At 41.2% G+C, this 25083-nt stretch overlaps 1 protein-coding gene across 1 annotated transcript in view; it reads right to left on the minus strand.

Annotated features, from left to right (window-relative positions):
- MAP3K5 (mitogen-activated protein kinase kinase kinase 5) overlaps window positions 1-25083 on the minus strand; it is a gene marked incomplete at its 5' end in the record, with an annotated part of 215481 nt that overhangs the window by 23467 nt on the left and 166931 nt on the right. Inside the window, 8 exons of the mRNA XM_082668935.1 lie at window positions 4954-5122; window positions 5213-5390; window positions 8277-8297; window positions 9009-9186; window positions 11632-11789; window positions 17471-17576; window positions 18500-18636; window positions 19284-19411. Of these exons, the coding sequence (XP_082525061.1) occupies window positions 4954-5122; window positions 5213-5390; window positions 8277-8297; window positions 9009-9186; window positions 11632-11789; window positions 17471-17576; window positions 18500-18636; window positions 19284-19411 (1075 nt within the window). The remainder of the gene's footprint in view (window positions 1-4953; window positions 5123-5212; window positions 5391-8276; window positions 8298-9008; window positions 9187-11631; window positions 11790-17470; window positions 17577-18499; window positions 18637-19283; window positions 19412-25083) is intronic.

The raw sequence follows: 25083 nt of genomic DNA on the forward strand, positions 1-25083 counted from the left end.
GGACACAGCAATGGCACACCAAGTGGGCCAACAGCAACCGAGCCAGAGGAGAGATGTACAGACTCCTGGGGCTTGAAGGCCCTTGGAATCACACTCTAGTTTCAGCCTGTGTGAGGCTCAGCTAGGCGCCGTGGTTGGAATTAACCTGAAAAGGCCACTTCCCTCATTGCTACGCGTGTCTGCCTACATGTCCGCAGTCCTTCAACTGCCCTTAAAGTGTGTCAATTCCTTGCAGTCAAAAGGGGCTCGCTTCAGACTCCACCCGGGAAAACTTTCCTTACCCACTGATAAGGCAATTAGTTATAAGAACGGACCAAATGGATGACTTCACATATTAAAAATTAAATACAATATTTAAACAAATTCCCTCCCTCAAGTTGAACTTTTTTTTTACTTTGAGCAAGGAACATTGCTTCCTTAAAGGAAACATAGTAGGATGTTATTTATCCTCATTTAACTTTAAGAAACAACTGGATTTTTATTACGTTCATTTCTATCTCATATTGCACATTTTGTTATTGCACCATTAAAATTAAATTCCTCAGCTGGGCTGTGAAAATTACAATTTCTAGGAGTCTACTAAAATAAAAGAGAAATGTCCCATCAAGTTCTTTCTCTCAATATATTTTCATTTGGGAGCTCCCTCTCATGTTTATGTTTTGACGAGAAAAGATTATATTAAAAAGCTTGAAAACTGTCATTAAGGGAATATTTTAAAATCAGACTGGGAACAATTATAAACTTTGTTTCTTTTCTTACCATGAACTAAATTACAACCAAAGTAAAGATTCATAGGCAATATCACAGTAACATGAAAATATGTTCAAAAAGATAAATGTGAGTTATTCAGAAATTGGAAGCTTATCTTAGTGAAAAATCAGTTACGTGTTTGCCAGCAGTTTAAATAGCAATCATTTTTTGGACATTAGCTTTGTTTTCACAACAGAAAAACATGCTGCTTCTGGTTTTTGGTGCCACTGCCCTACAAAGGAATGCTGTCTACCCTGGGAAATGTTCTTCTGTCTGGGATATTTCATCACGTACCTAATGGTTATTTCTGTTCTCACTCCTGCCTCCCCGTGTGCACTCATTAACGTGCCTTCATGAACAAGCATCTTAGGTACCAGGTGAGACTGATTCAGTATCAGAAAGTAGCATCTGACAGTGAGCCTTTCCTGAGCACCCAGAGGACCATCACAGATTCTCCTGCAAAGGGCCTCTCTCTTCTTTATCCCTTAAACTTCCTTAAAAATGGTGAGTGGATTTCAGAAGGATGTTACAGATTGAAAGGGCTTTCATGGGCCGCTTTGAGGACCTGACCAACATCTACCTTTCAGTCTTGTTCTAAAGGGTAGGCTTAAATGTAAAGATGTATCTATTAATAGAAATATTTAATACAATGAAAAGACTTATCTCCATCTGGTAGTAGAAGAAAATTAAAGATACTAGATAACTGTTATTAGCCTGCTTGATAATGATAATAATAACAATAATAGTTAACATTTGTGGAATACGTTCTATCATTATCTCAATGATTCATGATCTTAGTTACTCCTTATAGCAACCCTATGAGGTGAATACCATTGTTTCTTCTATTTTATGGATTAGGAAATTCAGCCTCAGAGAGGTTAAATAACTTGCTCAAATCACACAGCCTTTACGTGGTGGAACCAGGCCTCAAAGTCAAGTTGAGGCTGAACCCAAGCTCCTAATCATTACCTTCTATTGCCCCAATCAGTTGGATGAACCAGCAGTAACCTTGGGGCAGAACCTGCTCTATCACAAGATCACCATGGGATGCCACAGGAAAGGGTTCATAGAGTCCCCAGCAGTACAGTCAGAAGCACCCTGTCTATCCCTTGACGATTCTGGATTTACTAAGTGATTCTGACCTCAGAATCTCTTCTGGTCCCCACTGGTCACTTCATGTTGGTGCACTGAGGCATGCTCTCTGACAGTCGCTTTTAAGTTTTTCTTTCCTTTCTCCTTTTTTTTTTTTTTTTTTTTTTGCAGTACGCGGGCCTCTCACTGTTGTGGCCTCTCCCATTGCAGAGCACAGGCTCCAGATGCGCAGGCTCAGTGGCCATGGCTCACGGGCCCAGCCGCTCCGCGGCATGTGGGATCTTTCCAGACTGGGGCATGAACCCGTGTCTCCTGCATCAGCAGGCGGACTCTCAACCACTGTGCCACCAGGGAAGCTCCCCTTTCTCCTTTTATAGAGAACATTCAAGCCTGCTTAAAAAACTAGGGAGTCACAAACACTTGAATAGGATTAACCAACTCCAAATTTAAGAATTTCAGCATGGTCATGAAACCTGCCAGGTTCTTTGCTGAGGGCTGGGACAACGACACTAACCAAGGCAGTCCCTGCCCTGATGGACCTACAGTCCAGCAGGGAAGACAAAGAAAACCCCCAAACAAGCAGATACTTTCTGTATTAGAAAAGCACACTCATTGGGGATGATTACGAGATTTAAGCAATCCCTGCGTTCTGTGTTTCTGACCTAAAACAGAAGCCTTCATTCCACAGTGGCTGCTGGTGATTCCCTCCCCCAACACAAACCCTGTCCCCTCCCCTGGTTTATGTTTCTCCCAGCACTTGTCACCCTCTGGTGTAGCAGTGGGGAGAGCAGTGTGGTACTTGACGGCACAGACCCTGGAGCCAGGCTGCCTATGTTCAAATCCCGACTCCATCACTTGGGGCTGCATGGCCTCGGTGAGTTACTCAACAACTCTGTGCCTCTGTGTCCTCATCTGCAAAATGAGGATACTAATAAAACTAGTGCTGTAGGACTATTATCAAGAGGATTAAGTGAGCAGAGACACAGGAAATACTAAGAACAATATCTGGCCCATACAAAGTGTTTGCTAGTATTACTATATATTTACCATATATAGAAACATATATGTAACACACATAGTATGTAGCAACATATAACTATATATTTAACTATATTTGTTACTATATATTCAACTACATGTTTACTGTGTTTTTATTGCTTTTCTTCCTCCACTAGAATGTCAGCTTCAATGAGATGCAGATGTTTTTTCTATTTTGCTCACTATAGTGTCCCCAGCACACAGAACAGTGCCTGGCATCTAGTAGATGCTCAATAAGTATTTGTTCAATGAATGACCTCCAATTACTGCCCAGTTGTTCCTTCTGTCTAAACTTGATTCCCCTTCTTATCTTACACCATCCGATTCTCAGTCCTTGAATGACCACAGTGAACAGACAGAAAGGCAAGAGTGACAGCTAAAGGTTCCAGACTGCTCCTGTCTCCTCCACCTCTCCAGATTCTTGCATGGCATCCTCAGCACTCATTCTACCTCCAACTCAGAGGCCTGGCCGCCCCTCAGCCCAGAGCACCTCCCTTCTGGGCCTCAGAGTCCCTGCTCGCTGGAGGCAGCTTCCCTTAAGGACCCAAGTCAGAGTTTTCCCAGAACCTGGAAATTTCAGTTCTCCCTGTACCCAGAGACCCTGCTGACACACACATGGCCTTTCAGCTCCTCCTACGGGATCTAACGATGTGAACATTACAGAATTCCTAAGGTGATGGAATCAGCAGAGAAACTTAGTGGGGTTCTGGAGACAAAGACAAGCAGGGGCTATAGAGCAAGAGCTGAGAAAGAGAGAGCCTGGCTCCCTTTACATCCCAATAAAAGCTGAGAACAGGTAAACTGCTAGACTGAGACTAAAACTTGACCCAATCCCTCCAGCTCCATCCATTTTTGCAGGTATTTTCCTAGGACAGAAGGGAGGGAAGAAGTTATGTGTCATCTACAATGATCAGAGAGGGATAGGTGGTGGCCACAGGTGCTAAAGCAGGTACACAAGTCCCTGACGCCAACAGAACTGAAAGAGGATGCAAGTGTCATGTCTGGGCCAAGCATGTCTGGGAGGTTTACACCCACAGGGGGCCTGAGCTTCTGCTCCAGGCACAGGAGGCATCACTTACAGCTTGGAGGCGGGGGAAACCCTATTTCCACTGGGGCAGAGTTCAGAGGGGATTCTTCCTCATTTCTGTAAACAGAATCCCAGGGAATACATTTTCCCAGGTATTATGGATGAAACAGTGCCATTCCCCCCACCCCCCAATTCATGTTTTTAAGCCTTAACCCCCAATGTGACCGTATTTGGAGACAGGGTCTTTAGGAGGTGATTAAGGTTAAGTGAGATCATAAGGGTGAGGCCCAAATCCAATAGGATTAGTGTTCTTATAAGAAGAGGAAGAGACACCAGGGGCACACAGAGAAAAAAGGGCAGGTGAGGACACAGCAAGAAAGTGGCCATCTGCAAGCCAAGGAAAGAGGCCTCAGGAGAAACCAAACCTGCCAACACCTTGCTTTTAAACTTCCAGTTTCCAGAATCGTGAGAGAGAAATTTCTGTTGTTTAAGCTACTGGGTCTAAGGTATTTTGTTACGGCAACTTAGCAAACAAATACATCAGGGAAAAAGAATTTGACTGACCAGCTTTGTTTTTTCATAGCACGAATGGCCTCCTAGCACGCTAGATAATTTACTTGTTATTGCCCATCACCTTCCATCTAATTGTAGCCCTCCAAGCACAGGGGTCTCTGTTGAATTTGTGATGTTTCCCAAATGCTCAGAGGAGCCAATGGCAGGTACCCTCATGCTAATATCAGAATTAGCAATTCACATGGCTCAGTGCATGTTTATTGACTGAATGAATAAACAAATGAATGAAGGGTGAAAAGGCGTGTAGGGACCAGCTGGAACTTCATCAACATGAAAATTTTGCTGCTGACTTAAAAACAGCTTATGTTCAAAAACGCAGTTTCTGTGTTAGGGATCTGCCTATCCCTGGGGTAGGTTTGTTTTATCATGAGGAGAGCAGCAGCTTCCTCATGTCTTCACATCACGTGTGACAGTTCCAAGTGGTTATAACAGTGTTAAAATAGGGGAAATGAAGTCTCCATGAGGGGTTTTACCTGAGCCAAAGATTCCATTAAGTTTCTCACAACTTTGTCTTGGTCTTCCGTCAGGATCCTGTAAAGCGTGGCCCGTCTCTCACTGTCCTTCCTCAGCATAAAGAATCCGGAATCTTTTTCTTCAGGAGAAGGTGGAGCGCTGTGGTCTTCAAAATTTTCGTCAGGGATGCTGCAATAATTCAGACAGCACAAATCACAATTTTCTTCACAAAATGACACACAACATACTTCTCTCAGCCAAAACAAGCCAGGTCTTTACCCCAGAAAGAGTGTCCGTATTCCTTTGACATCTTTTTCTCCGCAGGATTTGGCTCTTGTTTTGAAAGAGAAGGGATCCACCTTTAACTCCGTGTCTGGAGAAACTGAGCCGTACTCACTGCTACTGCTGGTGTCCTCCACCAGGACAGGCACTGGCAGGGAGATGCTCCTAAGATACTCTGCGTGTCACGAGAGGGGGAAGGAGACGATTAATGCTTCTAAGAACGTGCACACACGGACACACCTATTGAAAGACAGCAAGATTATTTGTCAAGTGTCTCGTTTCAGTGAGTAGCAAAATTACGCTTCGTAAGAGGCTGGTTGTGGGACCACGGTGCCTCCCAATGCTCAGTGTAACCCATGCAGGAGGTCGGCGAGGAAAGGGCCTCCTGGGCTCTGAAAGGAGTATCTCAGGGATGTGAAACTGGAGGAAGCACCAGGCCCAGCATTTCTGGGTTCTGAGCCCTTCGTTTTTATTGTCCTCCTATTTGGAAGGTCATTTATGAGTCTTAGTTTTCATATCTATAAAATAAAGGACCAGATTCATAATTTGTAAACTGTGTGCCTCAGAAGCTTAAGGTTCACCTGTTTCTTGGGGCTGCCTTGGATGGGGTGAGTGAGTAGGATTCTGTGATTCTAGAACAGAGGTTCCAACCCTGTTTTTCCTGAAACAAATATGTTCTTTCAGTCATATATCAGGGCTCTGCTTAAGGATTCATATTTAAAAAAAAGGTTCTTTACTAAACACAGATTTTGGAAACTAATGGACTAGATGATCTCTTAGGTCTTTCCCAGTTCTCAGACATTATGATTCTATAACAAATGTAAGCTTTTATTTTATTTTGATGGAGACTGAACTGGCACAACAGGAGGTGCCTACATTTCATCAAATACTGGTTTTAAAATAAGTAATTTTTGCCAGAAACATCTTTACCAAGCAAATCAATGTCTCAGGCCAAGAGGGCAGAACAGAAAGGGATGGGTCACTGGGAGATTAAAAAAAACATCCAGAGAATTCAGGAGGCCTGGAAGAAGTTCTGAGAGAGGAGGAACAGGAGGGTTTTTAGGAAAAGGAGAGGGGAGGGCTTCCCTGGTGGCGCAGTGGTTGAGAGTCCACCTGCTGATGCAGGGGACGTGGGTTCGTGCCCCGGTCCAGGAGGATTCCACATGCCGCGGAGCGGCTGGGCCCGTGAGCCATGGCCGCTAAGCCTGCATGTCCGGAGCCTGCGCTCCGCAACGGGAGAGGCCGCAGCAGTGAGAGGCCTGTGTACCGCAAAAAAAAAAAAAAAAAAAAAGGAGAGGGGACTTTTGGACTGTGGTCTACAATAACCACCTATGGCAGTTGCTAAGCATCTCACATGTGTAATCGTTTTTAATAGTTACAAAGACCCATGGGCAGGTTGTCTAACTGAATCCACTGGACAGATGAGGTGACTAAGGGTAAGTCATTTCCAAGGTCCCCCAGTTAATGCATGAACCCAGCTCTGACCCCAGTGCCCATCCTCTTAATTCTGACTCTATAAAATCTTAAGATTCTAAAATATCTTTTTTTTTTGGCTGTGCAGCACGTGGGATCTTAGTTCCCCAATCAGGGATCGAACCTGTGCCCCGTGCAGTGGAAGCGCAGAGTCTTAACCACTGGACTGCCGGGAAGTCCTTTAAGATTCTAAAATATCTTAAGTTAGACTCTAAAGCCAGAGCAGAGTCCCCAATGCTCTTGAGTCATCCTGAGTGCAGAGGGGGGAGGGCACGTGGGAAAGGTGACCCAGAGTTGAGCAGGTGGACACCTTCCATCTCACGCTTGTTCTAAGGCACATGCTCACCGAGAGGGCTTGTGGGCAAAACTATCAGCTTAAATTCTCTCTCTCTAGCTCTCTCTTGCCAAGTGTGTATAGTTGAGTTCACATAATTTAAATATGTGCGTGATGAGAATGTTTCCTAAAACAAAAACCGACCCATATGGAAGGGATAAAGCTATCATGCATTGAGCTTCTGGGCATGGCTCCAGCCTCTTTTGGTATATATTTTTTATTTTGTTCTCAGAACTAAATCTGTGAAGTAGGTACTGTTCTCAACATAGAATGCCTGATGAAACAAGTAAATTGCTGCCTGTCACATATTTAGAAAGTGGCTCAGTTGGGATCAGAACCAACTTCCAACTAAGTCCAAAGTGAATCAACTTCTGCTTAAGTCCAAAGTCAGTGCCCATTTTATGACACCAAAAACAGGCTGGTCGGGAGGCTGTGGCACACCCCGGGTCCTCCTTGTAAAACGCAGTGACTGCCTTCCAGCGTCTAGGCTGCTTGTGGAGAAAGGAAGAAAGGGAGGGGCTTCTCTTCACAGAGTTCTCCTTGACTCTCAGAATTGATGGAGGAATCTGGAAAGGCTGTGGCCAAGAAACCCCAATTACTGGGCCTCTTCTCTGGGCCGAGGCACCTTAAGGAACCTTAAGGAACCTGCAAAAGACTGCCCCTGGCCTGTGGGAGAATGCACACGACGCTCACAGTGAACAATTAAGCCCCCTGCCTACGTGATCAACGGCTCATCCAACTTAGGAAAAGCCAAAGCCATGGTCATTTCTTTCCTGTTCCTTGAAATGCATTAGTTGATCTTCCTAGAGCAAATTTACCTTCCTAGTTATGATCTGCAAAGGCCAATATTAAAAATCACAACTTGTCCTGACCAACTAAATCCAGAGAGAATATAGGACGCCAAAGCTGACAGAGGAAGGTGTCTGGTATTGAAATTTTCCACAAGAAATCCATGAGGTGGCCAACTGGCTCCTCAATAAGAAAGTATGGACTCCTCTCAAATTGAAGATTTCAAAAACAGCCACCATCTTCCATTTAGGGAGGAACAATGGAAGCCTCTCTCATGAAGGAGAAAGGTGAGGGGTTTTCTGAAGGAAGGAACCCAGCCAGGCTTGCAGCCACACATCCTTAGTACCCAGAGGAGCCCCTCCATGTAAGCAAGGAACAGAGGATGAGGCTCTCTGACAGGCAATCTAGAGCTTAACTGTGATGTACCAAGCTTCAGCTCAATGGACAATATAAAAATAAACTCACCATTCGATCCAGCTGAAAGAGCTGTGGAAAGAAAAGCAAACACAGCAACATAAGCACGCGTTGGGTGTGTTGTTGAACTAAGAAACCAACAAAACATGAAGTGAATGCTTGAAATGGGATTGATGTCCTTTCCAGACATTCAGTCTGCCCATGTCATCCCACATAATCCCCAAAAATGCTAACAACAAACAAATCATTTGCTTGTTTTTTTTTCTGAAATGAGTTATGGAAATTATTGCAAAAAGACAATTTATATTTTTACACTGCTATTTTATTTATAACTGGCGATCTTCTCTTTTTTTTGGGGGGGGGTTAATTATTCAGAAAGATAGTCTCCTCTAAGAGGCAATGAGTATTTTCTACTACCTAAAATTGAAAGAACATATTATCTAGATGGCTTAGAAGTTTAACAGCTCTGTAATAGCCCTATAGCCCATCTGTGGTAATTTGGAGTTTCAGCTTGAAAAGGCTACATTTCACCCCTTTAATTTTGATCTTTGTATCACCAATGCTAGTATATAGATGCTCATATTCTAGTTCCTTACTAACCATGTGATGGAAGATTATTATGTGTGAGGCCCTAGCATTTGTGAAACTGATGGTAACACTGCTTCCTGACCAGTTTTCAGTGATGTCTTTAAGCAAATTAGCTTACTTCTGGAAAAATCTTCCACCTTAAAAGTTTAGGATTTAGTGACTCTGACCTATACCCCCTTCAAGGCAACGACATACCTGAAAGCTTAGGTTGTGTCTTTTTCTTTTTGCTTGAAACTTTTAAGAAATCATCCATAAGCAAGTCGTTAGCACAGTCTCTCTTGTCAGGGTCTGGTTCAAAACATTTCAATATGAACGCTTTGGCCTCTGCCGACATGGACTCTGGTATCTCCGGGTGGACTTTAAACATTCCCACCTAAGACACAGCACAACGTGACTTCTGAGTGACCATCTTATACCATGGGCTCTGGGTTGCATAACCTGCTCACCTAATGCAACAAGCTCCTTTATCATATACTACAAATTCATGGCTTTTCTCAAAGTGAGACAGGACTTGTTTTCTGTAGGTTATGGAAAGTTTCCAGAGCACTTTTGTAAGTTTATCAATGACACAGGCATAGTAATTAGCTTAAGATAGTAGACAGCAGCACTATAAAGTAATAATTCAGTCCTCAACGTTTTGTGCTTGGCTTTTCCATTTATGAGATTCACTGAATACTCCCAGCAACCCAGTGGATTAAATATTATCCCTGTTACAGCAATGAGAAAAATGAGGCTCACGGGTGTGAGGTTATATGCTTATGAAAAGGCAGATCTGGTATTTGAACCTTCATTTGTTTGGCTTAAAGCATATGTTGTTTCTCCTGTGCCACGGTTTGTGAACGTTTTCCCTGTCTCAAATTGCCTACATTAAAAGAGATATTTAAAAATACTTAGAATTGGGACTTCCCTGGTGGCACAGTGGTTAAAAATCCACCTGCCAATGCAGGCGACACAGGTTCGAGCCCTGGTCCAGGGAGATACCACATGCCACGGAGCAACTAAGCCCATGTGCCACAACTACTGAGCCTGCACACTAGAACCCGTGAGCCACAACTACTGAGCCTGCATGCCACAACTACTGAAGCCCGCATGGCTAGAGCCCGTGCTCTGCAACAAGAGAAGCCACCACAATAAGCCTGCGCACCGCAACGAAGAGTAGCCTCCACTCTCCGTAACTAGAGAAAGCCCGCGCAGCAGTGAAGACACAATGCAACCAAAAATAAATAAATTTATAAAAATAAATAAATAAAAATACTTAAAATTAAACAGTTTTTCTACAACAATGAGAACTTTCTTCTCATTGACATCACTCTAATTTTTTTTCAGTAATGTTTTCATGTATTTAGTACAGAGAAAACTTCCTAAGGAAATCTTCTTTGTTATTAAATAGCTTATATGAATTTATTATTATATAGATAATAAGATATAATTATCTGTAATAATTATAAAGCCTTTACTATGTGTCAGACACTGTTCTAAGTGCTTTGCACATATTGTCTTATCCACTCCTCAAAGCCCTTTTATTAGATAGGTACTATTTTTATACCCATTTTATAGATGAGGAAACTGAGACACAAGAAGGTTAAGTAATTTACCTAAAGTCATCAAATAGTTTGACTGTGTCAGAGTCTGGATTCAAACTGTGCCAGAGTATGCTATCTCATCTAAAGCATGTTGTATAATAATCCCAGCACCGTGTGGGTAACAGAGGAGCATTTCAGAGTGAAGTCCTAGAGACTGGTGAAAACTTGAAAGACTGGCCAAGAAGAGAAAGACATCCATTCAGGTCCAGAAAGGCAGCTCCCTGAGCAGCTCTCATTGTTCTTTCAGGTTTGGTTACACTACTATTTCTGTAGCAGCAGTAGCCTATCATATTGTCTCTTAAAGTAAACCAAGCTTTGTACAAACACAGAAGGGTATGTACTATGTGGTCCCTCATAAGAGGCTATTCACAAACGGAGTAAGTACTAGAAACACGATCAGTGGCAGGGAAAGGAATAACAAATTATGATCAAAAGTCCGATGCCTTAGAGAATAGCAGACATGTGAGCTTTACTTCTTGGGAAACAGGTGTTCCGCTTAATGTTCCTCTGGCTTGGTGGAGTGGCAGGTGAGGACTACAGGGATTCGTGGGCAGGTCATTGTTTGCCCAGGACCCGGATGCTGAAGCTGTGGCCCCTGGGCTCTCTCAGGCCTATTTGCATATCATGTGCTCCCTATTTGCATATCATGTGCTCCCTATTTGCATATCATGTGCTTCCCTATTTTGAAAGATGGAGCTGCTTCCTTTCCCACCCCCAAAACAGTTACTAATGGGCAAATGAACAGGCTAGAAGAGGAGATAGATGAGAATAAGTTTGATGTACTTAAAATAGAAACTATGCCCTTTTATCTACGGAGCCTTCAAACTATTATGATAGCGGAGTAAAGGAAAATATGTCTTTAATACCTAAATGGAGAAAACATGTTTTTATATCTCCCTCAGTGGAAGATTTTTCAGACTGTGTTTCCCAAAGAGCTTAAATCATCTTCTGTGGAGTGATGTGTTATTTATACTGCATTGTGAAAGGGCAGTCACAGGAAGTTACACTGAATCTCACTTTATAGTTGGGAAAACTAATGTGGAGAGAGGTGCTCCATGTGAGGCAGAGGTGCTGACCAGGGGGAGTGAATCTTGAACTTTATATCTTAGATTGTGCTAACTTAGGCTCCTTTCATTTTACCTAAAAAAATATGACATATGCACATGGAACATCCAGGAGCTATGAAGAGCTTTAACCACTGGTTTTTAAGACATTTAAGACATATGAAATGTGACCTTGAACATAGCTGCTTGTGGTTCCCCCAGTTCATAAAAGGGTGGTTTTCCAGTGGCCATTTCAATGATCGTGCAGCCTAAAGACCAAATGTCTGCTGCTTTCCCGTAGCCTCTTGGTCCTTTATCTATTATTTCTGGTGCCATATACTGAAGGGTACCTGCACATAATTCAAACACAGTTACACGTTAAAAAGAGAAAACAGATGAACACCTAATGACAGTTTCAATTTCTTTATATAAATAAGGTAACTTTAAAAGCATGATTTGGAAAAAAAGAAAAGCACGATTCGGGTCTTAATAGCTCATCTTCTTTGAATTCCAGTTTTTTATGCTGTTAATAAAAGGGGAAATAGCAGTTTTCATAATGGATTTCATTGGTGACATAAAAACAGCATAGTAATATTATCTGTTTACAAATAGATACTTTCTCCTTTCCTAGATAGTTGATTATAATTGAGGCATCATTTCATTGGGACCTCTTAGAAACTTCTAACAATCATTTGAGAATAACAGAAAATATATCAACACACATTTTTCTGCAATCAGTTTTTCAAATACATGAAGACTCCCTTTATGTATACTTCTAATCTTTTCCAGGAAAAATTTAGGTCATTCATCCATTTCCTTAGTCTGTTATTTCTCAGTTCCTGATTGAATGCTCAGTTCTTCTGTTTTCATTCTCATTTCTTAATCATGAAAGCATGAAGATTCTGAAAGTCACTGTTAAAAATAATGTAAATAGGGGCTTCCCTGGTGGCGCAGTGGTTTAGAATCTGCCTGTTAATGCAGGGGACACGGGTTCGAGCCCTGGTCTGGGAGGATCCCACATGCCGCAGAGCAACTAGGCCCGTGAGCCACAACTACTGAGCCTGTGCGCCTGGAGCTTGTGCTCCGCAACAAGAGAGGCCGCGATAGTGAGAGGCCCGCACATCGCGATGAAGCATGGCCCCCGCTTGCCACAACTAGAGAAAGCCCTCACACAGGAACGAAGACCCAACACAGCAAAAATAAATTAATTAATTAATAAACTCCTACCCCCAATATCCTCTAAAATATATATATATAATAATAATAATAATAATGTAAATAATTTTGGGTGTACATTATTCTGTAAATCTAACATACGTGGCTTCTGCTGTGAGCCTGTGGTCCACGGATAACAGATTTAATGGGTCAAAGACAGGTCATGAGCCATCAGTATAGACAAACCACCAGAGTTTAGAAGAATAGAAAGAAAAAGAGAGGAGATTTAAAAGGCTTCATGGAATCAGAGAGTCATAGAGTGTGGTATGACGCAAAGAGCATTAAGTGGGGGCCAAGAACTCCGGCTCTAGTTCCGGCTTCGTATATCCCAAGTGGACACTCAATTGCAATTGTCTCATTGGCTCAAACTAGAGGCTAAATTTATACATCTAACCTGCAGTGATTTCTCAAAGTCCAGCAATGAGTCAGGAGTGTGAACAGGAACAGATAATTGCATATCCCTGGCTTCTGATATACTCACACAAATGATATAACCCATCCAAGATGCCATAATGAATTATTTCAAGTTCTGAGGCATTTGCCAAAAGAGCCACTTCAGTATTTTCTGATTCATAACCAAAGTGACAGACATTGTGATAAATACAGGCAACACCTTTTATGAATGCCCCATGCCTGATTTATAGGTGAAAACTGCTACACAAATGTCCTCTAAACAGTTCCTATAAAATCCACTATCAAAGGCTAGAAACTGGCTGTGTTTATAAAAATAAGGAGGGCTTCCCTGATGGTGCAGTGGTTGAGAGTCCGTCTGCTGATGTAGGGGACACGGGTTCGTGCTCCGGTCCAGGAAGATCCCACAGGCCGCGGAGCGACTAGGCCCGTGAGCCATGGCCGCTGAGCCTGCGCGTCCGGAGCCTGTGCTCCGCAACGGGAGAGGCCACAACAGTGAGAGGCCCGTGTACCGCAAAAACAAAAATAAAAATAAGGAAAAGTACATTATTTTTGTCACATATTGTCATTTTGCCAGGTTTATCTTCCAGACCTCATCATTACATGACAGTAGCTCATGTTCACAGTCGTATACGACTCCACACGCCTGCTCTCAGCTTAAATCAGTAACATTACTGGAGGAAAGCATTTCTCCTGGCGAAGGATAAGGCAACCACGCTCCTCAAATCACTACCCTTAGTAGAAAACTGTTATGATTTCTCTTCATTGATAGCTTCCCCCAAAGTGATCATTTTTTACAAGGTAAATAAAATCAAGTGATTGTTTAGAAAATATGCGTTGAAGTCTACCACTCTTTTTATATCTCTGGATCTAAAATAGACTTAATGAAAGAATTTAAGCTGTACTAACATCTCAGCAGGAATTACAATTGACCAAAAATATAGTGAATTTAAAAAACTGGACAATTCAAGTAATATATTAACAATGAATTCTGCAATGTTTTTATTCATCAGATGATATATCAAAGAGCAACATCTGCCAATTGTATTAATTATCCCCCATCGAGCAGGTGCCAAAAAAAACAGGCTTAGTCATGTTTTCCTATCTGCTCTCCTTACTCCACAAGCACATGACACACTATTTTATAGAAAGAGATTTATAGAGTGGGATAATGAAGATCAAGCCAATCTGAACATTAGCCCAAGGAAAACAAGTGAGAGTATTAACTCTAAAACCCATAGCTCATATATCTTCATATCTTCAAAATAAAAAATTACTTTAAAATAATCTGTTTTAGAATTTCTTTGCCACTGCAACCACCCAGGGAGCCACTACAAGTTAGTGGTTAAAAGCTTAAACTTTGATGTCACACTACATCCACTCATTCATTTAGCAGGTCTATACTGAGGGTCTACTATACTGAGGCCAGGCACTTAGAATACAGCAGTGGCTGAAACAGGCAAAAATCCCTGGGCTTGTAGAGCTTACATTTTTGCAGTGGGAGACAGACAATAAACTATAGTACAATAAATAAATAAATTATATAAATGTTAGTAAGTGATGTGTTAAGAAAAAAAAAAAAAAAGCAGGGGATGAGGATCAGAAGTGCCCAGGGGGCTTCCCTGGTGGCGCAGTGGTTGAGAGTCCGCCTGCCGATGCAGGGGACACGGGTTCATGCCCCAGTCTGCGAAGATCCCACATGCCGCGGAGCGGCTGGGCCCGTGAGCCATGGCTGCTGAGGCTGCGCGTTCGGAGCCTGTGCTCCGCAACGGGAGAGGCCACAACAGTGAGAGGCCCGCGTACCGCAAAAAAAAAAAAAAAAAAAGAAGTGCCCAGGGAAGGGCTGCCATGTAAACAGGGCAATCACAGGCCTCACTGAGATGACATCCGAGTTAAGGCTTAAAGGAGGTGAGGGACTTAGCCAGGCAGAGAGTTGGGAGAAGAGTGTTATAGAAGGAAAAGCATGTGCAAAGGCCCTGCAGCAGGACCCCGCCTGGTGTAATGAAGGAAGTGCAGGAAGGCTTGTGCAAGGTGGGAAGGATAGGAAGTGGGTCTAAAAGGTAACGGACTCCGAGTAGGTCTGAGCCTTGTCCATCATTGTAAGGACTTTGGTGTCTATTTACTCAAAAAATAGAAAGCCATTGAGGTCTTTGAGTGATAGGGCTTGAATTATGTTTTTACAGGATTGCTCTGGCCGTGGTGTTGAGGGAAGACCGTAGGGGCAAGAGTGGAAGCAGGGAGAACAGGCTATTGAGGTCATGCAGGTGAGGTGGGAACTATGGAAGGAGGGAGGAACTGGTCCAAATTTGGACACATTTTGAAGGCAGAGCCAATAGGTTTCCTTGGTGGATTGAGTTGAAGCGTGAGAAAAGAGAGGCATCATGGATAACTCTAAGTTTGGAGTGGCCAATCGAGACAGAGAAGAGGGTGGGTGGAACAGGTTTCGGGGAGAAGCTAATTCATTCCATTTGGCATGTTAAGTCTAGTTGAATTGCAGCTCTTTTCCTTACTAGATTTGTGACTTCAGGCAAGTTATTTAACCTCTTTGAACCTTAATTTTCTCACCATAGACTCGGAAAATGATACCTAAGGATTAGGGTTGATATATGAATTTCAATGAAATAACATATAATGCACTTAACAGGGATGCAGTAAGCGCTCCCTAGGGAGTAGTTGCTGCTGCCTTCCCTCTCACCAAATCACTAAGAAGTCACACAGGTCACTGTCTTTCAACTCAGTTCATCAGAGGTTGCCTATACCTGTGCCTTGGCCAGCACTGAGTTAAGTGCTGTGAGGCCTGCACACCCCAGGCCCTCGTGATCAGCGCTGGAGACAGACCCATGCATATGTGTCACACACATCACATCATGAGAGGTCAGTGCAAGAAGTCCAAGCAAAGGGGTCCTGGAGGACTGCTTTACTACAACTTCTCTGGCGATTAAAAAAAATGTTTTAAAGATAAGCAGCAGATAGTAAATTAACACCTTGCCCAAATCAAGAGTCTGAAAGTAAGGATTTTCTTTGCAGAAATTACTGAGTCTTGGCACCATCTAAAGTGACTCTTGCCAAATGGAGGGAGTATGAGGAAAAGAAATGTAAATATATTTAAAGTTGCTAGAAGGATGAAATTTATTTTGTTCAAAAAAATACACTGTAAATGTGTTTAATTCTGTGCCCTGAAATACCCACTGCCGTGAGAGTAGGAATGGGGTCAGAGAATTTGCTGATTGAATGTTCTGAGGCGAAGCCTTATAGACTTTCTCTCTCTCTTCCTTTCCCCTTTCAGCCTTCCAGAACAGATTCTTCAGCAAGGTGGAGAGAAAGATGGACTGGGCAAGAAGATCAAAGCAAAGAACAAGGGGTAGATTACAAATCTGAGTTCTATCGTTTCTTCTGGGTATGAAGTCCCTTCTCTCTCAATTTCCTCATCTGCAAAATGGAGGCCATGCCACCTCCTCACAGAATTCAGAAAGGGGGACATCTGTCCATTTTGCTTTATATTAGACCAAAGATAATTCATTATCTTTTTTTTTTTTTTTTTTGGCCACACCATGTCACTTGCAGGGTCTTAGTTCCCTGACCAGGGATTGAACCCAGGGCCAAAGCAGTGGAAGCACTGAGTCCTAACCACTGACCGCCAGGGAATTCCCAATAACAAGAACTTAACATTTCATGAGAATCAGCAGAATAATGGAGTGGTAAAAACTTGGAGTGGAGAGCAGGATTGGAGTTCCAGATGTCCTCCCCATAACTGTTGGGCAGTCAATCTCTCTGAGCCTCTGTTTCCTCTTGGCTACTGTCACCTGTTTGGAAATCACTTTGTCTCCACCCTCCCAGGATTTTGCTCCAGCGGCAGCTCAGTAGCTGCATTGCCTAATTTCTCGGGGAAAGTTTTCTCCCCACCCTGCTTCTGAGTTAGTGAGTCACTTCCTTTTTCTGAATTGAAATCTTAGTTATTTATGTGCTGTGTAGGGGAACAGACCACAGGGAGTAAACAGATTAGGAAAGAGGGAACTCACAGTCCAAATGGGAAATGATTAAAGTATAAGTAAGAATCACTGAGAGGCTGGGCTAAAGAAACGTTAAAAAAAGGAATCTTGTCCGGATTATAGTGGGTGTAGACCAACCAGGAGAGAAGTAATGACATGAAAAGAAAAACAAATAACAAATTGAGAGTTAAAAAAAAAATCTTCAGCGGCATTAAGCAGGAGCCTGAGCGAGTCATATAAATACGAGGTAAGAACTGGGCCAGATCAAATTCTCTATAACATTTTTCAGGGCATCAAAAGATATCAACATTAATGTTGGTGAGAACACAGACTAAATTTCTCTCTCACATTATGCTCAAATGCAGCAACTATTTCTTTAATTACATGAGGTCTCTATCATCATTGCAAAAACATACCAGTAAAAGTTTCAGTACATGGATTTATGCCAGCAAGCCTCTTTGATGTCCCGAAATCAGAGATCTTGAGAACACCACTATAGGTATTAATCAACACATTGTCACCCTAGAGAAGACAGAATTTTAATCAAAAATGTTATCTTTCTTCCAATATTGTTTGTTGTTGGCTTGAAAGTCTAGTAAGTAAAGGTGTCCTTACAGCAAAAAGGACACTGATTGTATACTCTTCCTTAATAGTTAATCTCAGTAGTGAATTCTCGACACCACTTTCGTTTACATATTATCAGTTCACAATCTGCTACTCAGGTCACAAGGTCAAACGAGGTTTACAGATAGTAGGGGCTATTTGTGTGTGATATGGGTATGACAACTTACAATATTTTTAACTTCTCAATCACTTTCCTTTCTTTTCTATGTTGTTTTACTTTTTTCCTGGAATATTTAGGGGCAGCACAAATAAATGGGTATTTGGGTTGGTTTTAGGGTAGTAATATTAACTTACTTTCAATAGTCCAGACTTTGTCATAAATTTACTAGTTCTGAATCTTCCCTTTTTAAGGAGAATTTCATAAATTATCTAATTTTAGTTCAACACATGAGTATATGATACTTGTGAGAAGTGGGGATTTTATTTTTTCCTTCTAACTATTCATCCATTAATTGAACAAATATTTACTGAGTAGTAAGTATACAAAGATTAACCAGCCTGTAAGCCTCTCGGGAGCAAGGACCATATCCTGTTTAACTTTGTTCTGCTGAGCCACCAGTCCCACAGGGAACCTGAAACAGGGCCAGGCATATAGTGCAAACTGAATCTTTTTTGGTTGAACATGGTTAAGGGGTTTATTCCTTGAGTAGAAGAGATAAGACATGAATATCAATAACTGACTCAGGGCAGAGTGATATATTTCTGCTGTTTCTAGGATTTACTTATCATTCCAAATTACTACCCATAAGACAATATGACTTTTGCAAATAAAACAATTACTCATCAGGGAACTTAGGAGAATGAATCCTAGCTCATCCTACCTTTATATCCCGGTGAACTATCTGATTGTCATGGAGGTATTTCAATCCTTCCAGTATTTGCTTGGTATAAAAGCCAATTGTTTGCTCGTTGTCTTTCAGTGGGCCCCATTTGGAACGAAGGAGAGCTGAAAGACTTCCTGTAAGTAGGGAGAGACAGTGGATAAAATCTTATCCAAATGAATTCTTTAAAGCACGTTAATAATGTACCATGAATTTAAGCTAACATTTATTGGTTATTAACAGTGGCCCAGGTACTATACTAGATACAGTACTTGGGCTCAAATATAAATAGGAAAGTGTCCCTGCTCTGAAGATGGTCATTATCAAACACAGTCAAAGACCACTCAGCTTGCTAACCTTAATCCAAGTCACGATGATTGATACAAAAACAGTTCTGATACTTATTTATTGTCCCCTGATAAACTGTAAGGTAATGTCATATGTCAAATTTTTCTGTACATTTAGACAAATTAAGACCTGTAAACTAGTAAATCCCATTCAATTTTACTCCTCTTCAAGGCCCTAGAAACATATTTTTTTAAAGTAAGTTGTTTTCTGAGGTTTTCCTATACTTTATTTATTTATTTTTATTGAGATATAGTTGATGTACCATATTATATAAGTTTCAGGTGTACAACATAGTGATTCATATTTTTTAAAGGTTATATTCCATTTATAGTTATAAAATATTGGCTATAATCCCTGTGTTGTACAATATATCCTTGTAGCTTATTTATATATAGAAGAAACTTACACTTTTTAAAGAAAGAAAACCATCTCTTACCCCCTGGGACCTGCTCCATGAAGATTTTAATGAAACCATTCTCACTGAAAGAGCCCAGATACTGAACAATATTTTTGTGCTTCAGATGCTTATGCAGTGCTATTTCTTCATGTAGGGGCTGGGAGTATCTGAAAGACATGCAAATGCCAGTGAGCTAATTATGTAGCCAGACTTTTGTGTAAAAATTTAAGCAATACAAATGGAAAATTCCCATATATGAAATCAAATATGATCATCTAAGCCCTTTATTTCTCATCACATAAATTCTGTGAAGTTGGAGCCCTGGTAGGGTCTAAGGGGAAATGTGTCAGGTACTGTTCTAGGTCTTCTGTATATATTAACTCATTTCTCACAACAAGCCCATGAGAAGGTACTACTAAGACGTCCATGTTACAGATAAGGAAATTGATTCACAGAGAGGATAACTAACCTGCCCAAGATCTCGAGGCTAGTAAGTGAAAGAGCTAAGATTTGAACCCAGGAAAACTGAAATCATCCACACAGCTCACTGTCCACATTAACATGACCTTCTATTCCACTGGCTTCATAAGTTTATTATTCCAGGAGATTCTTGCTCAGGAAGATAAAAATTGCAAATAATTTTAATATTCATTCCAGAACTTACTGAAAGGCCCAGCAACTCTTCAGTAGAAAACATAAAACCATTATATGCCAAGCCTCCTTGATTCTATTCTATCCAATTCTATTCTATCATAATTTTTTTACCCAATCCTAACCGAGCCTCCATACTGAAAGACCAGTTTTAGACCAGACCTCAAAATCATGTACTTGGTATATACTGCTTTATCAAATTATAAGATGAAAGTGTTTTGTATTTCTAGAACAGACAGAACAACACTTTTTTTTTTAAAATTTTTGTTGGAGTATAGTTGCCTTACAATATTGTGTTAGTGTCTACTGTACAGCAAAGTGAATCAGCTATACATATACATATATCCCCTCTTTTTTGTATTTCCTTCCCATTTAGGTCACCACGGAGCACAGAGTAGAGTTCCCTATGCTATACAGTAGGTTCTCACTTGTTACCTATTTTATATATAATATCAATAGTGTATATATGTCAATCCCAATCTCCCAATTCATCCCCCCCTTCCCCTTTGGTACCCATACATTTTTTTTGAATTTTATTTATTTTTTATACAGCAAGTTCTTATTAGTTATCTATTTTATACATATTAGTGTATACATGTCAATCCCAATCTCCCAACTCATCCCACCCCCTTCCCCCCACCCTCCACTTTCCCCACTTGGTGTCCATGTTTGTTCTCTACATCTGTGTCTCTATTTCTGCTTTGTAAATAAGATCATCATACAGAGTGAAGTCAGAAAGAGAAAAACAAATATCATATATTAATGCATATATGTGGAATCAGAACAACACTTTTGATGATTATCTGAAGTACTATGAAGTTTGTAGGCTCTTAACAATCCTGAATATTAATATACCATCATATATTATATTACTATAATTATTGTATAACTAACTGTGGTAGGATGTCAGCAACGATAAACATAAACAGAGACTCAAAGCTATTCCCTAATTTTTTTCTGTCGTACAATGGAGGCTACAGGTATGAAAGGCATTAACCACTAAAACATAAAATACAAGTGTACTGCCTCATAATTTGCTTCAGTTCTACATGTAAGAAATGCTCAGATCTTATAATGGCAAATCCATATAAGGAGAATGGATTTTTTTTGGAATGCCAGTAAGAAATACTAGAATCAGTTAGTATTGAATAATGTATTAGTAGGTTACAAAAACCCAAATTCATTTAATTAATTAATTTTAAAATATATTTTACAAATTTATTTACTTATTTATTTATTGGCCATGCTGCCAAGCTTGTGGGATCTTAGTTCCCTGACCAGGGATTGAACCCAGGATCTGGCAGTGAAAGCGCTGAGTCCTAACCACTGGACTGCCAGGGAATTCCTACAAATACATTTAATTTAAACAAACTTTTATATTCTGTGAAATATTACTCAGAAAGCTGCCAACAACAACAAAAAATTGACTTGTATATTAGATTTTTTACTAATTTTAGTTTTCTTTAGAATTGCTCTAGGAACTAAAGGCTGGTATTAAACTAACCCCCTTAACAAGGTATCAATTAGGGACAACACCATTTTGAATATTGCTTGAATGAGTTAACACAAGAAATACCAGTGTTACCAAGAAGATCCTTACGTAATGACTCTCAACTATGAAGACATTTACAAGTTACTTTTTCCATGAAGTTTAAAACAATTTATTAACACTAATTAATTACTAAGATTGCTCTTGATATGCATGAAATAAAATAGTGGCAATATTGGGCCAATTCTATAGATTTGGTAGATCAAGATGCCTAAATTATCTGAAGCAAGAGGCTAACTCAGTTTATGACAATTAAAGGGCTCCCACCCCTGACACTCTATTAAATATCAATCATAAATGTTTAAATATAAGATCCTGGAGAAACAAATGTACTACACACACTCCTCCTTACGTAACCGAAGGATAGCTCAAAGTTACAATAATAGTCAGGATTCATCCTGGCTAAGAAAAAGAACTTTTCTCCAATATGGAAATGATTAGTAACACCTAGCAATCCTCACTAAATGTAAGTGAAAGTTTAAGTATCAAGCACTGAATTAGCATGAAATTATAATTTGCTCAGGTCAATAAGCAATGTTCGTCTACAGGAATTACCAAAAAAATCCCGTTTCTTCTCAATTAGCTGTGACAATGGAAAGAAGAAATGGTACAGATAGAGATACACGCATTTAGTTTTGAAAAATTATTAAGTCATACATGTCTCCAGAGCACCTCTGCTGAGTCAAATTCCCACTACAACCATCCAAAGCAGTGGTTCCCAACCTCGGCTGGACATCTGTATCTCCCGGAAGGATTTTTAAAAATACCAATGCCCACGACCCACCCCAGAATTCTGAGGGGTAGGGCCTGAGTATCAGTAAAGTTCCCCAAATGGCTCTAGTATACAGCTGGGTGGAAATACCTGATCTAAGTTAATAGTTGAGGGGTGTGTAGAATGTTAGCGGAAGCCAACCTGAGATGAATAACTAGCTGAGACAGACTATGAGAGTGTCCGTAAAATGCGCCAGCTCGCTCTTACGACGACTGTGATGCTCTAACGAAGCGTTTTTAGAATGTGAGGGAAACACAGAAGAAGCTGTTTTTGTTGCTATGATCCTTCACCCCAGATGGCAGTGGTTACTATATGCTGGATTACGCATTATTCATACCCATTCTACCATCTTAGCAATTATCCTTTGTAACTGCTACCAAAATCAACCTGAAAAAACCTCTCCAGGTCACAAAGGTGGAAATACCTTTGTGTGCTGTATCTCACAATAACATGACAGACTTCACTGCAATCTTCTTTTAGAGGTCACAGAAAGATGTCCCACACTAGTTGTTCAAGAGAAGGGCTTGTCACACAAGTATTTTCAAACAACCCATATTATACCAAATGGATCTTTACTGGTGTTGGTGTACTCTGTGTGTGCACAGTGGCAGCTGAATAAACTTAAGCTACAAAGATAGTTTTAAAAGTGGTTTCCTTCCAAGTACCTATTTAAATTTATCTGGTGGTGGGAAAGGAGGTGATGTTGCTGCAGATTAGTGAGCTTGCTGCAGCAATTTGATAGTGACAACTCTTTAAAATCTTGTATTGCTTAAAAATCCACTCTATGTATATAATACTTAAGAACCTATAGGAATATTTAACAAAAATTTTAATATGACAAATTTATGTATATTCCCTTAGGTATTTAATGAATAGTTTCTATCACCATCCCGTAAGAACTCATATATATGTCTCATGAACTAACCAAGGGGAAACTGCAAAAATACCACAGAAAACATAAAATTGAATTTACTGTCTGCCTATCTAATATCTGTTCTTCCCTCTTTTTATGATTTTGTTTGGAGAAACAACTGGCCAACTTAAAAGCTATGGAGTTTCTAGCCTCCTTTGTAGTTATGGGTGTCCACTTTTGGCCAATGAAACAGAGGCGAAAGTATGCTGGACATTTCTGAGAAAATTTGTTTTCCTTTTTCCTCTTCCTGCCTGGAACGCAGATATGGAGGCTGAAGGCACAGTGGCCACTTGTCACAGTCATGCACCAAGGATGGAGACTAAGGATGGAGAAGCAGAAAGAGAGCTGAGGCCTGGGACACTGGATGCATGGGAAAGAAGGGTGTTTTTTTTCAGCTTGGGGTAATCAGAGAAGGCGTCTCTGAGGGCCTGAGAATTGAACTGGGACCTAACTGATGAAAATGAGGCAATCCTGCCAAAATCTGGGGACTGAGCCTTGGTGGGCCTGATGGACAGAGAGAGGACAGCGTGGCTGCAATAGAGAAGGTGAGGCCCCAGAGGGAGGCAGATGTCTATGCTAAGGGTTCTGGGCTTTACACTGGTTACATGAGAATCCACTGAAGGTTTTAAGTGGTAGTGACACAATGTGATTTCAACTTGAGAACGATCTCTGTGCCTTCTCTGAGGAAGGGTGGAGTAGGAGTGGAGGAAAGAGTGAAGTGATCTTGAAGAGCCAGCAGTGAGCGGGCTTGAAGAGATCTTAGTTCTCTACACAGAAGTCGAACCTGGGTAGCCTGGATGAAAACCAGGAATCCTAGCTGCTAGTCCACCAGGGGCTAGAGGCTAGAAGCAAAGTTCCCCTGGTTCTTGTCCCCGTTTGAAAGCAAGAATGTTTCAAGGAGGCAAAAACTGTAAAACAGGCACAAAGTTTATTATTAGAGACACAGCACAACAAGTGGGAGAGCACACTAAGAACCATTTGTTTATTTAAGACAGAAGCAAGGCAGAAATACACACCCAGAGAGAAAGGGTACAGGCGTCCTCTCTAAAGAGGAGGAGTGCAGTAAAGAGGTGATTTAAATCACTCATATAGGACAGTCCTTCCAGGTCTTTGTTTACCTTTGGCCAATTACCTTGTTTCTTTTTTCACACCTGACCTGTTCCCCAACATGCGTGCACAATTTTTTGCTAAGATGGATTCCACTGCAGAGGCCTGTGGGTGCATGTCCACACTTATTATGGGGTGGTGCCCCCTCCCTTTTTGACCCCCAAGGAGGCTTCCTTCCTGTGCATGTGCAGACTGGGAAGTTTTCCCTGACCTTAGGAGTGGTCATCTTATCTATTTACCTCAGCAGAGTTCAGCTCCGGCCACTAATTTTGTCCTTCGAGTGTCTAGGGAAAACAAGGCTTCAATTTTACTCCACTTGACAAACACCAGCTGTCCAGCCCAGGGGCCCATCTATCTCCTACCTCAAATGCAGAGACTAGTTATGAATCAGTTGCAGTAAGGAGTCTGCGTGGGAAACCCGAAGGCTTAGACTGGTGATGGGAAGTGGTTTCCTTCCACTTCCCATCACCCATCAAATTCCTTCCACTTCCCATCACCCATCAAATTCAGAAAGCATTAGAGGTTGAGACAACAGTAGAACTTATGATGGAGTAACATAAACTGAGACAGAGAGGAATCCAAATGAATTCTAGTAGCCTCAACACCTGGATGGGTGGGGTGAGATTAACTGAGATAGGGAATCCTGCAGGTCAAGCACATTTGAGGGTAAAAACTCCATGGTTCAGCTTGGGCCATGTTAACCTTGAGGTGCCTTTTAGATTTACAAGTGGAGAGGTTGGGTAAACATAGGAGTGGCCTTTCTGAAGAAAGCCAATCATGTAACTGTACCACGGTGGCCAAATACCGTGAACTTGAGGGGCAGCCAAAATAAATCCATGATGTAGCC

Source organism: Grampus griseus (genome assembly GCF_964374135.1).
Source record: "Grampus griseus genome assembly, chromosome: 13".
Taxonomy (NCBI): domain Eukaryota; kingdom Metazoa; phylum Chordata; class Mammalia; order Artiodactyla; family Delphinidae; genus Grampus; species Grampus griseus.